Raw genomic sequence first — 16,316 nt, forward strand, 5'->3', positions numbered from 1 at the left:
TATACATGAAGTACTAGCCAAATATTTTGTACCTTTCTTGTTTCAGAATAAGCAGTTCTGGCAGCAACAGATTGAGCTGGCAACTGGACAACGGACATCTTGTAGCCCTGGTGAGACAAAGGATGGCGAGGCTGCACGGAAGTTGCGCATGTGCCGTTACGGTACTGGATGCACAAGGCCTTCATGTCGATTTTCTCACTCAACAAGTAAATATCTTGTATCTTTTCCTTTGTGAAAGTAACTAGTTTTTATATGCAAAGCATACGATAGACTATGACACAGGTGCATTTCTGCTTACAGAATTACAAAGTATAAATTGTGAATAACAACACATATATCTAGTACAGACATTAAGGAGAGTAGAAACCTTAGGATGACCACTGCACACACTTGAGGCTGAATCCTGATACTTAGATTTTGAAACTTGAATTTCTAGAAACTGACCTTTGGCAGTGTGCATTTGTTTGTAAACCTCTGATGATCCAGTGGCCATCTTTTAACTAAGTTGAGTAATACATCAAGCATGAAGGGAAGCAGGTGGACCACAGTGTTCATGTAGTCCACAGCTGTCGTGGTGCCTTCAGTTACTGCAAAAGGTCCTCTGGAAGCCCAGATGAATTTCCCCGATAGCACACTATTGCAGTATCAGCTGTGGGTACACATAAGGATCATCTGCTGCAGAGTACTGCATGATGTGCTCCAAAACACTTACACCAGCACCAGCATTGCACTATGTCATCAGATCTGTCATGTATTGCTGCCTATACTCCTTTAAAGAGTGAGAAAGCTGAGAGATACTGTGCAGAGAGAAGTGTGAGTGTAGATTAATGAGCTGAATGGCAGGCATGGGAACAGGACTGGAGGCGAGTGGTGTTCAGGTGCAAGCAAAGATTGATGACAGGAGAATTGTGGGTTTAAAGAATGTATTGTAAAAAAATTTCCCTTTGTAATTCAGGGTAGGGCGGATTGGGGGAGGGGGAGATTGAGATATTATGAACTGTGAAGAATCCACTGAAGTTCAGTATGCTATGGGTTCATCAACATGTTCTTCTATTGGGTGATCAACTTTGGTCTTGACAACAGTTTTGTCAGTGGTCAATCATTTAGGTGGACAGCTAGTTGGTAGTCATACACATATAAAATGCTAAGCAAAAGTTAAATAGCTGGTTAACATGACTGCTTTTGCATATGGACCTACCTCTGGGAGGGTAGAAGACACCTGTGAAAAGGTCTGCAGTAAGACGTGCTTGCTTGGTGCAAAAAACAAGTCTTAAATTAGGGTCTCTCTCAGGGGTAACTCCTGTGGCAACGGGCTTTAATTAAGTGTGGCATATTAATGTACTAGAATATTTTGTTGAATGCATGGGTTGCAGATTACCATTTTGGGAGACATAGGAAGAATGTGGCACACATAAGTGCATAGTGAAAGGTATTTGAAGCCACGGCAAAGGTAATAGTTAAAATGTTCTGTGGATGATGAGCTGGCTCTAGAAGCTGATTGATAATAGGGAGCATGTATGAATATGATACACAAGATCTGTTTGCGGACTATGTTCTGGAGGGTAATTTCTGTCTGTGGAGTCTTTAGTAAGACTGTCAGCATACTGGGCAGGATATTGCTTGTCACAGCAGATGCACCATCTGCAGGTCTAAGATTGTAGGGTGGAAAGCATGACAGCTATCAAAGAGGAGGCACTATTTATGGTTAGTGTACTTTTTAAAGACAAAAGTTTTCATAACACCTCAAGAGAGATGGAGCATCATGAAGGTTCCCTTGTGGGCTTAGTAGTATTAGTTGAAACAGGTAAGAGGAAATGTATTGAGGCTGTGGAGGAATGAAGATAGATTATTTTGGCCTTACATCCAGATCATGAACCTATCATTATTGGATCTTAACTATTGGACCTTAACTAAACTACAGGTTTAGAATCTTTGGTGACTAGGAATATTTCTGCTAGACAGCTGTAAACCAGTTGCCATATGAGGATGCTGATGGCTATGCTGCAGATTGCTTTGTAAAGCTTTTCTTGAAGGATGAGTAGTTAACTAAATGGGTTTGTAAGGTGTGTAGGGGATATACAACCTCTAAACGTAGATGAACTATGAACTACAGTTACCTTACTGTCCTTCGAAATAGTCATCTCCCATAACTATGCGCTGCAGAGATCTGTGATACATGTCCTGGAAACTTTACACGAAGTTTTCTTTCGGGATGGCGTTCAAAAGCCATGTCACTTTTCGTTGGATGTAAGGAATATCATCAAATGTCTTTCCTTTCAAAGCAAGTTTGAGTCGAGGGAACAGGAAGAAGCCTGGAGGATTGAGATCCAGCAAGAATAGTGGATGTTAAAGTTGCACCACACCCTTTTTTGCCAGGAACTGTTTGACAATATTGGCTGTGTGTGGGCAAGCATTGTCGTGAAAAAAAAACCAGGAGCCTTTTTGTGCGTACTGGGGTGTAGATGTTGCATGAAACGGGTCAAAATTCCAACGTACCGTCCAGTGTTCAGTGTCGTTCCATCAGGTAGAAATTCTTTGTGGATAATGCTTTGACTACCGAAAACTGTGATGAGCATCGTTTTGATGCATGATTTTTTGGCTCTGACCTTTTTCCGATGAGGTGATGTCAGAGAACACCATTCCATGCTTTACCGTTTTGTTTTAGGGTTGTACCACAGACACCAGGTTTCATCCTCAGTGACAATATGGTGTCGCATCCACCATTTTGACAAAATCCTGTGAAGCCTCTAAACGTGCATGCTTCTGATCATCAGTCAAGTGATGTGGCACAAGACGCAACACATTTTCCTCTTCCCTAACTCCTGGGTAAGAATTTGCCGCACAGATTCATGGTTCATCTGCAGTTCATTCGCTATCATGTGCACAGTTAATCGAAGGTCGTTTGTGATTAATGTCCTCACTTTCTCAATGTTTTCGTCACTGACGACAGTTGCTGGTCGTCCGCTATGGGGATTGTCAGAAACACTTTCCCGGCCTCCTCAAAAACGGGCGAACCACCCGTACACACAGTTCATGGACAATGCTTGATCCCCATAAACATGTACCAGCATTGCGTGTGTTTCTTTCGGTGTCTTGCCAAGCTTAAAACAAAAGTTTAAATTGATCCTTTGCTCATTCATGGTCCTGTTCTCAGTTCAGAACCAACACACTAAACAAGCACTTCATCCAACAGGTCTAACATGGAACATACACGATGGTCAACTGAACTACGGTGGGGGGTAGGTTGTCAACACCGACCACTTTGCAGGTGCAGCATTGAGAGTCGCCAGTGTTCCCCGATTGACTGTACTGACTTCATTCACTGAACTTTACTGTCAAAGGTTGCACTTATGGGTTTGGTCGGAAGGACATTGGAGACAGGTAGTGTTCAGTGTTGACAGGGCCACAACCGTGGAGGTTTTTTTCCTATATAGAGTCAGCATCAACAGTTACAAGCAAAACTCCAGGTGCTAACGATATGGTATGATTGGTAGATGATGAATGAAGTGATTTGTATCCTTTATATAGAAAAGTGGCCTGCAAAGGATTGGAGATGTTGATCAGCACAAATTGAGTTTATTTCCTTGGGAGCACAGTTATCAGCTACCGCTGGAGATATAGGTGGGTTAGATTTATGGATTTTGGGAAGCATATAGAAGATGGTTGGGGGGGGGGGGGGGGGGGGGGAGTTGGGGTGGAAAGAGCGATGGTTTGGGGGTAAGGTTCTGTGATGGGCGTAGGAGTTAGAGCGGGAATCGGAGGTTATTGTGGACTTTTGAGATGTAAAAGAGTCAAACAGCTCACAGTTATTAAATGTTTCAGTTGTCAAAATGGAAAGAGTGGAAAGTATTTTGGATACAAATGAAGCAACAGTCATATACCTATCTCATCAGACATGGATATCATAACATGTTGATTGCAGAAAAGTTCTCTCACCATAATATTCCACACGGTTAAGTTTGCACTAACCTCAGCTCACAGGTCACTCCGCATCTATCCATTGACATTGTTGCAAGCCAGTAGATTGCTGCCTGCTGCACCTGCAAGCACCTGAGCATGTGCTCTTCTCGGATGCGTGTTATGTGAAATAAACTGCGAGGATAACACAAGACTCTACCAAATGTGCACTTGTGACTGGACAGACACTCTACCAGTGACATTAGGGATGTTATTATGAAACCATCTGCCTCTGGAAACCTTGAGTTACTAAAAGGTGAGCTCATTCAGTGGGTTCCCCTCTCTTAGAACAATTTTTGCACAGAAAGGAAATTTGTAACAGAAAGCTGCCACACCTCCTTGTCTACTCTGCACCTTGGCCTGATCGGACAGCCCAGGACCACTCCTAAGGTCCATATGAACATCTCACTTGCCAGATATGCATCACACCCTGCTCTCAAATAGCCAAACTTCTGTGATTTAGCAGAGTTCGCAGACACAGTAACTAAGGCCACCACTCAGCAGGTGTTGACTATAATGCACAACAGAGACAGACTGGCCGACATCACCTTGCGTCTTGAGGCTAGGCACAAATTGAGATGTGTGTGGCGCAACGCAGCGCAGCGCGCTTTTTGTAACTTCACTGGTTCAAATGGGACCATGCAAATTGTGACACGAGACGACACGTGCCTGCGCCGGGTCACACGGCGCTATGGTTGTGGCACAGTTTCTCACGCCACACGCAATGCATTAGGGGTGAGGCAGGGATCAGGAAGGCAGTCCTGCCGTATGTTCACTTTGGCATGGTGCATATGGGCGGTGAAAGTATTGAGCATCTGAAAAATACGGCCTTACTGTATACTGAATCTTATTATCACTGAGTAATGTTTCGCTTTTCACTGTTTAAGCACCCCATCTCTTTTCATTAGTACATAACAGTTTTCAGTTACATATACCTGTATAGTTCTTTTGTTTTGTTGATTCTTTTGTCAAGAACAATGAACAGTTCAATAACTGCTGACCCATTAGCCACTGGGATCATATCTTCTGCCTCCACAATGTTTTCAGGCCGTAAGAAGGGACAGATGATTCATCATGAAGGTAGTGAATAAGAAAGTAAGGAATATTATAAAATCACGCAATCTAGAAGCAAGGCAGGAAAGTAAAACACGGTTATCTACTTGCTGCCTGTTATGCTGACGTATCTCTACGATCTGTTGCAAAAAGTCAAAAAGGCATAATTGCTACAGCTATGACATCTTTGTGCATCTGGTAAAAAGCGTCCTATGAATGAAGTACATAAGTTTCACTATTGTTACTTGGATATGTATGTAATAAGAGACATAATGCTATGTACAAGTGGACATCACATTTCCACTGCAAGCTAGAATAAGTCGAAAGGCAGTCACAAATAACCATGTTTTAACTGGCTCGCCGTGTTGAGAAAAAGCATTTCAGTTGTTGCATACACATTATCAGCATTAATAAACTAATTATACAACAGGCTGCACAAATGAAAACAATGGTTGGTATTATTACTAAAGGAGGAGTATCCTGAAAGAGTGTGGTGATTAGATATATTTAATTTGTTGAAATGTATTGCTGACAAAGGCAGATCTACTGTCATGACAATGTTTTTCGAACTCCTGCTCACAAGGCACACATGGCTAGCTTCCGCATACCTTTCGCACGTATTATGCTCAGCTGCTGACAATCCACTGACCATTGTGTTGAGTGACAGATCAATTGTTTATTTTTCTCAGTAACAACTATTTTATTCGTGAATCACACATTGTCAATTTGGCAAGCCGTAGGTGAGTAACCAGCACCTGGCATGTACCTATCATTCCACCTGAAGGGAATGTTTGTCACTATTTTCATACTGCTCAGATCAGGAGAAGGAATAAAATCCTTTGGTGAGTTTCCATTCCAGTCGTTCAGTGTTAAAAATATGATGGGTTATGGAGATTCAACCAAAATTCCAACAGAATTAGCATTTATTTTGTGTGAATTGTTAACCTTTTCTCATTCGAAGACGCATCACCGTTTATGAGTAATGGCTACATCTATCTTGTTGACAGGTTTAATTGTACTTTCTGTGCCAAAACACAGTGTAATATGCACAAACTCATCCAACAGGAGCTGTTGCGACAGAATTCTGAAACACAGTGCCTCATTAAACAAGTAATTGGCAATCAAAGAGCTCAATAGTATATGAAAAACCTTATACTGTCAGTTTGCAGTAACTTTCCTACTGTTGTTGTTGTTGTTGTGGTCTTCAGTCCTGAGACTGGTTTGATGCAGCTCTCCATGCTACTCTATCCTGTGCAAGCTTTTTCATCTCCCAGTACCTACTGCAACCTACATCCTTCTGAATCTGCTTAGTGTATTCATCTCTCGGTCTCCCCCTACGATTTTTACCCTCCACGCTGCCCTCCAATACTAAATTGGTTATCCCTTGATGCCTCAGAACATTCAGAACATGTCCTACCAACCGATCCCTTCTTGTGGTCAAGTTGTGCCACAAACTTCTCTTCTCCCCAATCCTATTCAATACTTCCTCATTAATTATGTGATCTACCCATCTAATTTTCAGCATTCTTCTGCAGCACCACATTTCGAAAGCTTCTATTCTCTTCTTGTCCAAACTATTTATCGTCCATGTTTCACTTCCATACATGGCTACACTCCATACGAATACTTTCAGAAATGACTTCCTGACACCTAAATCAATACTGGATGGTAACAAATTTCTCTTCTTCAGAAACGCTTTCCTTGCCATTGCCAGCCTACATTTTATATCCTCTCAAATTCGACCATCATCAGTTATTTTGCTCCCCAAATACCAAACTCCTTTACTACTTTAAGTGCCTCATTTCCTAATCTAATTCCCTCAGCATCACCCGACTTAATTAGACTACATTCCATTATCCTTGTTTTGCTTTTGTTGATGTTCATCTTATATCCTCCTTTCAAGACACTGTCCATTCCATTCAACTGCTCTTCCAAGTCCTTTGCTGTCTCTGACAGAATTACAATGTCATCGGCGAACCTCAAAGTTTTTATTTCTTCTCCATGAATTTTAATACCTACTCCGAATTTTTCTTTTGTTTCCTTTACTGCTTGCTCAATATACAGATTGAACAACATCAGGGAGAGGCTACAACCCTGTCTTACTCCCTTCCCAACCACTGCTTCCCTTTCATGTCCCTCGACTCTTATAACTGCCATCTGGTTTCTGTACAAATTATAAATAGCCTTTCGCTCCCTGTATTTTACCCCTGCCACCTTTAGAATTTGAAAGAGAGTATTCCAGTCAACATTGTCAAAAGCTTTCTCTAAGTCTACAAATGCTAGAAACTTAGGTTTGCCTTTCCTTAATCTTTCTTCTAAGATAAGTCGTAAGGTCAGTATTGCCTCACGTGTTCCAGTGTTTCTACGGAATCCAAACTGATCTTCCCCGAGGTTGGCGTCTACTAGTTTTTCCATTCGTCTGTAAAGAATTCGCGTTAGTATTTTGTAGCTGTGACTTATTAAGCTGATAGTTCGGTAATTTTCACATCTGTCAACACCTGCTTTCTTTGGGATTGGAATTATTATATTCTTCTTGAAGTCTGAGGGTATTTCGCCTGTTTCATACATCTTGCTCACCAGATGGTAGAGTTTTGTCAGGACTGGCTCTCCCACGGCCGTCAGTAGTTCCAATGGAATATTGTCTACTCCGGGGGCCTTGTTTCGACTCAGGTCTTTCAGTGCTCTGTCAAACTCTTCACGCAGTATCGTATCTCCCATTTCATCTTCATCTACATCCTCTTCCATTTCCATAATATTGTCCTCAAGTACATCGCCCTTGTATAGACCCTCTATATACTCCTTCCACCTTTCTGCTTTCCCTTCTTTGCTTAGAACTGGGTTTCCATCTGAGCTCTTGATATTCATACAAGTGGTTCTCTTATCTCCAAAGGTCTCTTTAATTTTCCTGTAGGCGGTATCTATCTTACCCCTAGTGAGATAGGCCTCTACATCCTTACATTTGTCCTCTAGCCATCCCTGCTTAGCCATTTTGCACTTCCTGTCGATCTCATTTTTGAGACGTTTGTATTCCTTTTTGCCTGCTTCATTTACTGCATTTTTATATTTTCTCCTTTCATCAATTAAATTCAATATTTCTTCTGTTAACCAAGGATTTCTACTAGGCCTCGTCTTTTTACCTACTTGATCCTCTGCTGCCTTCACTACTTCATCCCTCAAAGCTACCCATTCTTCTTCTACTGTATTTCTTTCCCCCATTCCTGTCAATTGCTCCCTTATGCTCTCCCTGAATCTCTGTACAACCTCTGGTTCTTTTAGTTTATCCAGGTCCCATCTCCTTAAATTCCCGCCTTTTTGCAGTTTCTTCAGTTTTAATCTACAGGTCATAACCAATAGATTGTGGTCAGAGTCCACATCTGCCCCTGGAAATGTCTTACAATTTAAAACCTGGTTCCTAAATCTCTGTCTTACCATTATATAATCTATCTGATACCTTTTAGTATCTCCAGGGTTCTTCCATGTATACAACCTTCTTTCATGATTCTTAAACCAAGTGTTAGTTATGATTATGTTGTGCTCTGTGCAAAATTCTACCAGGCGGCTTCCTCTTTCATTTCTGTCCCCCAATCCATATTCACCTACTATGTTTCCTTCTCTCCCTTTTCCTACACTCGAATTCCAGTCACCCATGACTATTAAATTTTCGTCTCCCTTCACAATCTGAATAATTTCTTTTATTTCATCATACATTTCTTCAATTTCTTTGTCATCTGCAGAGCTAGTTGGCATATAAACTTGTACTACTGTAGTAGGTGTGGGCTTCGTATCTATCTTGGCCACAATAATGCGTTCACTATGCTGTTTGTAGTAGCTTACCCGCATTCCTATTTTCCTATTCATTATTAAACCTACTCCTGCATTACCCCTATTTGATTTTGTGTTTATAACCCTGTAGTCACCTGACCAGAAGTCTTGTTCCTCCTGCCACCGAACTTCACTAATTCCCACTATATCTAACTTCAACCTATCCATTTCCCTTTTTAAATTTTCTAACCTACCTGCCCGATTAAGGGATCTGACATTCCACGCTCCGATCCGTAGAACACCAGTTTTCTTTCTCCTGATAACGACATCCTCTTGAGTAGTCCCCGCCCGGAGATCCGAATGGGGGACTATTTTACCTCCGGAATATTTTACCCAAGAGGACGCCATCATCATGTAATCATACAGTAAAGCTGCATGCCCTCGGGAAAAATTACGGCTGTAGTTTCCCCTTGCTTTCAGCCGTTCGCAGTACCAGCACAGCAAGGCCGTTTTGGTTATTGTTACAAGGCCAGATCAGTCAATCATCCAGACTGTTGCCCTTGCAACTACTTTCCTACTAGACATTCTTATTTCACTAGCTGTCCATAACTCTTAAAAAATTATAGTGACTGAGTGAAAAAAAATGAAAGGGGAGTATAACTACTGGTACATCGCCATAGATAAGAAAGTTTCATGTGTTTACGAATTGGCAAAATACTCTCCTTCTTGTGTGTTATCATATGCCAAATTATCATTCCGATGTCTCGATTGATTTAGGAGATATGAGAGGTGTTGTGAATATTTCATTCTCGTGGGTGTCAGATCGGGAGTTAGCGCGCTACATAGGATCCATTTTCTCGAGATCAGAGGCAGATAGAGACTTCCTCCCAAGTCAAAAGAAAAATTCAACATGTTAGCTAAATTTCATACGTATCAACATATGGTGTAAATTAATAGAGGGAAACATTCCACGTGGGAAACATATATCTAAAAACAAAGATGATGTGACTTACCAAACGAAAGCCCTGGCACGTCGATAGACACACAAACAAACACAAACATACACACAAAATTTAAGCTTTCGCAACAAACTGTTGCCTCATCAGGAAAGAGGGAAGGAGAGGGAAAGACGAAAGGATGTGGGTTTTAACGGAGAGGGTAAGGAGTCATTCCAATCCCGGGAGCGGAAAGACTTACCTTAGGGGGAAAAAAGGACGGGTATACACTCGCACACACACACACACATATCCATCCACACATATACAGACACAAGCAGACATATTTAAAGACAAAGAGTTTGGGCAGAGATGTCAGTCGAGGCGGAAGTGCAGAGGCAAAGATGTTGTTGAATGACAGGTGAGGTATGAGTGGCGGCAACTTGAAATTAGCGGAGATTGAGACCTGGTGGATAACGGGAAGAGAGGATATATTGAAGAGCAAGTTCCCATCTCCGGAGTTCGGATGGGTTGGTGTTAGTGGGAAGTATCCAGATAACCCGGACGGTGTAACACTGTGCCAAGATGTGCTGGCCGTGAACCAAGGCATGTTTAGCCACAGGGTGATCCTCATTACCAACAAACACTGTCTGCCTGTGTCCATTCATGCGAATGGACAGTTTGTTGCTGGTCATTCCCACATAGAATGCGTCACAGTGTAGGCAGGTCAGTTGGTAAATCACGTGGGTGCTTTCACACATGGCTCTGCCTTTGATCGTGTACACCTTCCGGGTTACAGGACTGGAGTAGGTGGTGGTGGGAGGGTGCATGGGACAGGTTTTACACCGGGGGCGGTTACAAGGGTAGGAGCCAGAGGGTAGGGAAGGTGGTTTGGGGATTTCATGGTATTGAGGATCACCCTGTGGCTAAACATGCCTTGGTGCACGGCCAGCACATCTTGGCACAGTGTTACACCGTCCGGGTTATCTGGATACTTCCCACTAACACCAACCCATCCGAACTCCGGAGATGGGAACTTGCTCTTCAATATATCCTCTCTTCCCGTTAACCACCAGGTCTCAATCTCCGCTAATTTCAAGTTGCCGCCACTCATACCTCACCTGTCATTCAACAACATCTTTGCCTCTGCACTTCCGCCTCGACTGACATCTCTGCCCAAACTCTTTGTCTTTAAATATGTCTGCTTGTGTCTGTATATGTGTGGATGGATATGTGTGTGTGTGTGTGTGCGAGTGTATACCCGTCCTTTTTTCCCCCTAAGGTAAGTCTTTCCGCTCCCGGGATTGGAATGACTCCTTACCCTCTCCGTTAAAACCCACATCCTTTCGTCTTTCCCTCTCCTTCCCTCTTTTCCTGATGAGGCAACAGTTTGTTGCGAAAGCTTAAATTTTGTGTGTATGTTTGTGTTTGTTTGTGTGTCTATCGATGAATCAACATATGGTGTAATACGCACCAAACACAAGATCATAGCGACCCCTATTTTCCATTGCAAACTTTTCGAATTTTGCATAGTGTCTTACTGAAATGTGTATACCACAATAACTGTAACCATTAGCGAGATTATTTGCACTTCAGCATGAAGCTGACATTTAACGCTACAAGCAAGGTAAAAATGAATTATTTTTAGTGAATAGTTTCTGCAAAATTGTTTGAGAAAGATTACACTGTGCGCGCTCTTCGTTTCTGTCAGCGCAGAGCGTTGCCAACTGGCACGTGCGAAGTATGTGTGCACGTCTCTATATGCGTTGGACCCGCGCGACACGTGTGGAATGTGCACTGTGTGCTGTAGTGTCGTGTCACGTCACACGTGCTATACACATCTCAATTTGCACTTAGCCTGGGAGTTGACATGGCAGGTTGTAGCCCTTGGCATATACAAACAATGAGACCTCACACAGTCACATACAATGTAACCTGCATCCTTCACTCCCTAACCTGCATCCTTCACTCCCAGCTGCCAGAATATTTGTTATTACTGCCGTTGTTTTGGTGACAGAGCACGTAGACACAGATGCCATCTTCCTGGTAAAGAAATGCAGATGGCAGCCTCTCACACCTGTTGGGCAAGTCCGCCATGAGCACCGGCCCAGGTAACTATCACGACATATAGTGGTAACAGATAGGCCCGCTAAGATGCAGTTTTTGGTGGATACCAGCTTAGACATGTATGTCTTTTTCAGGCAACAGCTGTGGCAAGTGTGGCTGCATGCAAACTTACATAGAAGCTGCAAATGGTTCACTCATAACTACATAAGGGCTTGTGACTTTAAATTTGAACTTTGGTTTACGATGGACATTTGAGTGGTGATTCATTGTCACAGGTGTGACTTGCACTGAGAGGGGGCAGTATTTTCTGTCTTTCTATACCTCATCCTTTATGTGGTGATGATGAAATGAATGAAACGACATTCCAGATATTGTGGGTCTCTGTGATTGGACTATGTATGCCATCTGAGTTCATTCCCGCACTTACAACTAACACAGTCCTGAAAACAGTATGCGAAGTGTGTTGGTACCTGGGCGTGATAAACATTTACTATTGTTTTTTACACCAATATGCTGAGGCTTAGCTCTGCTCCATGCCATCCTTGCTGGCCCCAAAGTGTGTGATTCCACATCAGTCACTTGGGCTGACAAACTACAGATGGCTCATCAAGCCTGCTAGACAAGCCTCACAAAAACCGCCCTCCCTACTCTACTGGAGATTTTTTCGGATGGCTCATCCCGAGCTATCAGTGAAATGCTACAACAGAGTGTAAATGGGTGCTGGCAGCTTTTTGGTTTCTCTGCAGGGAGATTAAAGAGGAGCAGCACTTCTGGCTACCATTTTACACAGAACTTTTAGCACCCTGTAAAGCAGCTAGCGACCTTATTTTCAATGTGGAGGGGCATGCCTTCTCTTTATAAACAGACCATTGGCCAGTTTCTTTCACGTTTCTGTAACCACAAAGTAATCATCTCTCACTGCAAAGCAACCAGCTAAATTTTATTTCTCAATTTGGAACAGATATTTAACATGTTTGCTGTTCAAAAAAGTCACCGCCAATATTTTGTTCAGAGTGAAAAGTATTTCCGTACTTGAGGTTTCCACTGAGCTGGTGGCAGTGCAGATTGACTACGAGGAATTAAATACCCTTGCACATGTGTTGCATGCCAATACCAGGTACTAAGGAGCGACATATTGCAACGTGTCAGCAGGCCGAGAGTCGCCTTATATGTGCTGGACTTCCGAAGATGAGGGGTTTTTGATTCTATGCAGACTCAACCAGCCAAGAATCCATGTTAACAAAGCAGCATTTTGTGTGGCTTGTTATACAGAAGGAGTGCTGTATGTGGGCTCAGACCTACATCCCCGGCCAGAACTGAAAAATAATACAGAATGTATGATCTGCACTAAGTATTTCTTTTATCCCAGAGGCATGATTTTCACACATCCACCTCGACTCCCAGTTGCATGGAACTACTGCTACTGCCTCACAGTGGTGGCCAGAGGAATGCCACTAGGAAAAACAAACTGCTGAGAATGTGTGTGTGTGTGTGTGTGTGTGTGTGTGTGTGTGTGTGTGTGTGTGTGTTTACCTGTGCCTCTGTTTCACTTTTGAGCTGTGTGCAGCTTGTGAGTTCCAATCAGGGTTGGCAGTGGGAGTTAGAAATATTTTGTGCAATGATCTGGTTGTAGGGGATATACATGCCAAGGACTTCACCGTAACATTCAGCCGCAAATGGGATTTTGGAGCACTTACACCATTCCGTGGATGCCAATATAATGTGCTATATGACGGATTCATAGGTTGACATTCTCACAGTAGTGCTGTCAGAATTGTGAAGTGCTTTAAAATAGGACCTTCATGTCTGCTCCTGGAGAGCTGATGTACAGCAAATCTCTGCATCTACCAGGTGAGTTTTTTAAACCACATCCGGGCTATCCATAACCTGCTAACAATTGCCGCATGGTACTTCGCAGGTAAGTGAAGGCTCTGTGACTGAGTGGAACTACATGGAATGGAAAACAGGCTACTTTTGTTATCAGAGAGCTGCCAGAATGAAGCAAATTTTCCTCCAATGCAGCCCACTACACAGATCACTGGAGCTTCTGCACGAAGGCCTATACACAATTATGGGACAAAACAATAGGACACTCACTCTCCCTATTAAAGGGGTAGATACAGTAGTGCCCACTGACCAATGGGTGTTGGGCTGTCCTAAGTTCAGAAGACGGCAGCAAAATACAGGCCACCACTGGACACAAAACACTCACCATGCCACAGCTGCCAGCACCACATCATCATCCAGAGCAGCACCACCCACCTGGAAATCAACTAGCTGTCACCCACCTAGGTGTAGCAGTCACCCCCCAACACCAACTGACCAACCATCATCCAGCCACAATGGAAACTCGTTACGAACAAAAAGTGCAGTTTCGTTTCAATCTAGCAGACATCATCATATTACTCAAGTTTGTAAAAAAAAAAAATTCTCTTCATTTACTTACAGGGGTGTGGTGTAGTGACCTCAGGTCACGCCACACTTATCCATTGGCAATGTCATGAATGACCAATGCCGGAAGACGGTGCTCTCCAGCAGACAGTATACTGCTAGCTGCAGCAGTGTGAGCATTGGAGTGTGTGCAGTCACTGGATGCAAATTACTTGGAATGAACAGTGGGACAATAATTGTATATGTGATACTAGTTGTTTATTTTATTGTACTAAAGACCAATAGAGTGTCTTATCTTTAGGTAAAGTGTACTATGTATTAAGTACCTACAAGTTATTCATTATTGTACTATTTGTTATTGTGAGCAATAAATGTCATCTGCAGTAATGGTTATTCTCTGGTTGTAGATAATTTCTGAAGTCTCCATCTTATAAAAGTTTTAAAACAGCTCCTTGTCAATTACATTTACATTTGGCACTTAAGAGGCCAAGACTGTGGGGAAGAATATTTAATGATTTTTTACCCCAGGTGAAGAATGAAAAATAACACAAAATTTCATTTGTCTCAGCTACAATCGGAATATGCTACCTAGAGATTTAAAGGAGGCAAAAAAGTTCTTACATAGTATTGGATGAGAGACTGTTTTAGGTGGGGTACTGAAATTAGTGTCTTTGGGTATTAAATATCATAGTTGCCTAAATTATAACAATGGAAGACACTTTTTTTGAAAGTAAAGCAATATTATGTATTTGTTGTGACAAACATTAACATTACAATGTACTGACTGTAATGTCTTCAGACCGATAAGAAGTGAAACTCAAATTAATTTAGAGTGATAGAAATAAATTCATGTGATCCATTTTACATCTTTATAGTTTTCTGTATTTTCAATAAATTATTTAATATATTAGTGATACTGGAGTCTCCATCGGGAATATATGTACTTGTAAAGTAGATTTGTACATGGACATGAACATTTATTGTTCAATCCATTCTTAGCATCAAGTTAATAACTTTCCGTGGATGCATGATCGCAGACTGTAAATCATCATCTCCAGTTCAGATGACTTTGAGGCTGATACTGACTGACCTCAAGTACTTGTCAATGATAGCTAGCAAGCAACACTGTGTGAGGGACCATTGTAGTAATTGTAAACTCCAGCCACAGACACTGGCAGGCGTGTCAGTACTGACTAACTGCCATGCCACCCACCACCAGTGGTGTCATTGAATGAGGTATGGAGGGGTAAGAGGTCAGCAAACTGCTCTTCTGGCCATTGTCAGCTTTTGTGATCTGGAGCCAATACTGCTTCATCAAGTAGCTCCTCATTCAGCATAATGAGAAACCCCTGGTAGTACCGGGAATCGAACCAGGATCCTCTACATGGTAGTCAGCCAAGCTGAGCACTCAGCTATGTTGGCAAACATTGCAGAAGCCATTGCTTAAAACTAGACCTCATTCAATTGATTAGTAATGTAAAGCAACAAATATCATTATTGAACATGTTCTGGCAACAGATTATTTCAGTTTGTTTGATTAAGCTAAGCATTTGTTAGTTCCCTGTATAATTTCTGCTTTTATAGATACGCAGAGGTATACTCTGTCTGCATGTGTGGTGAGATTCATTTTCTTGTGCTCCAAGCAGCTTCCACAAAGGGTGTCAAGTTATAATGGATGAGATACTGGACACACTTGGGAACAGACCACCGTGGTGAAATTCTCCTTTATTGTTCTTACACAAACTAGCTACAGCTGCAGGCTGAATTTTGAGTACTTTTCCAGAAATGGATAACCATACGATATGCACTAATCATAGATAGTGCCTTGTATCATTAAAATTTCTTGAATTCTGCTTTGTGGACCTCCACGAGTCGTGCCAAATAGAACAATCCTGTTTACCCCATATTGCAGTCAGATATCCAAGCAATTTTAAAACCAACTTTCGGATCACAGTTGAAGGTGCTTAAATGCCTTCATCATCATCATCATCATCATCATCATCATCGTCTCCCTTGTGCCCAATACATTTCCACTTGAGGCAAATCCAATTCACAACTAGTGTGTTCACCAAACACACATAAAGTATTAATGTACATGAATACAATTCACACATATGTCCCTAAGAAAACTGAATTATACTAGTAAGTGTG

At 42.1% G+C, this 16,316-nt stretch overlaps 1 protein-coding gene across 2 annotated transcripts in view; it reads left to right on the forward strand.

Moving 5' to 3' along the window:
- Window positions 1-16,316, forward strand: part of LOC124607454 (PAN2-PAN3 deadenylation complex catalytic subunit PAN2) — a 322,573-nt gene that overhangs the window by 196,999 nt on the left and 109,258 nt on the right. For both annotated transcript variants that reach the window (XM_047139789.1, XM_047139788.1), the window contains exon 14: window positions 47-206. In XM_047139789.1, coding sequence (XP_046995745.1) covers window positions 47-206 — 160 coding nt within the window. The remainder of the gene's footprint in view (window positions 1-46; window positions 207-16,316) is intronic.

Source organism: Schistocerca americana, chromosome 3, assembly GCF_021461395.2.
Source record: "Schistocerca americana isolate TAMUIC-IGC-003095 chromosome 3, iqSchAmer2.1, whole genome shotgun sequence".
NCBI classification, from domain to species: Eukaryota; Metazoa; Arthropoda; class Insecta; order Orthoptera; family Acrididae; genus Schistocerca; species Schistocerca americana.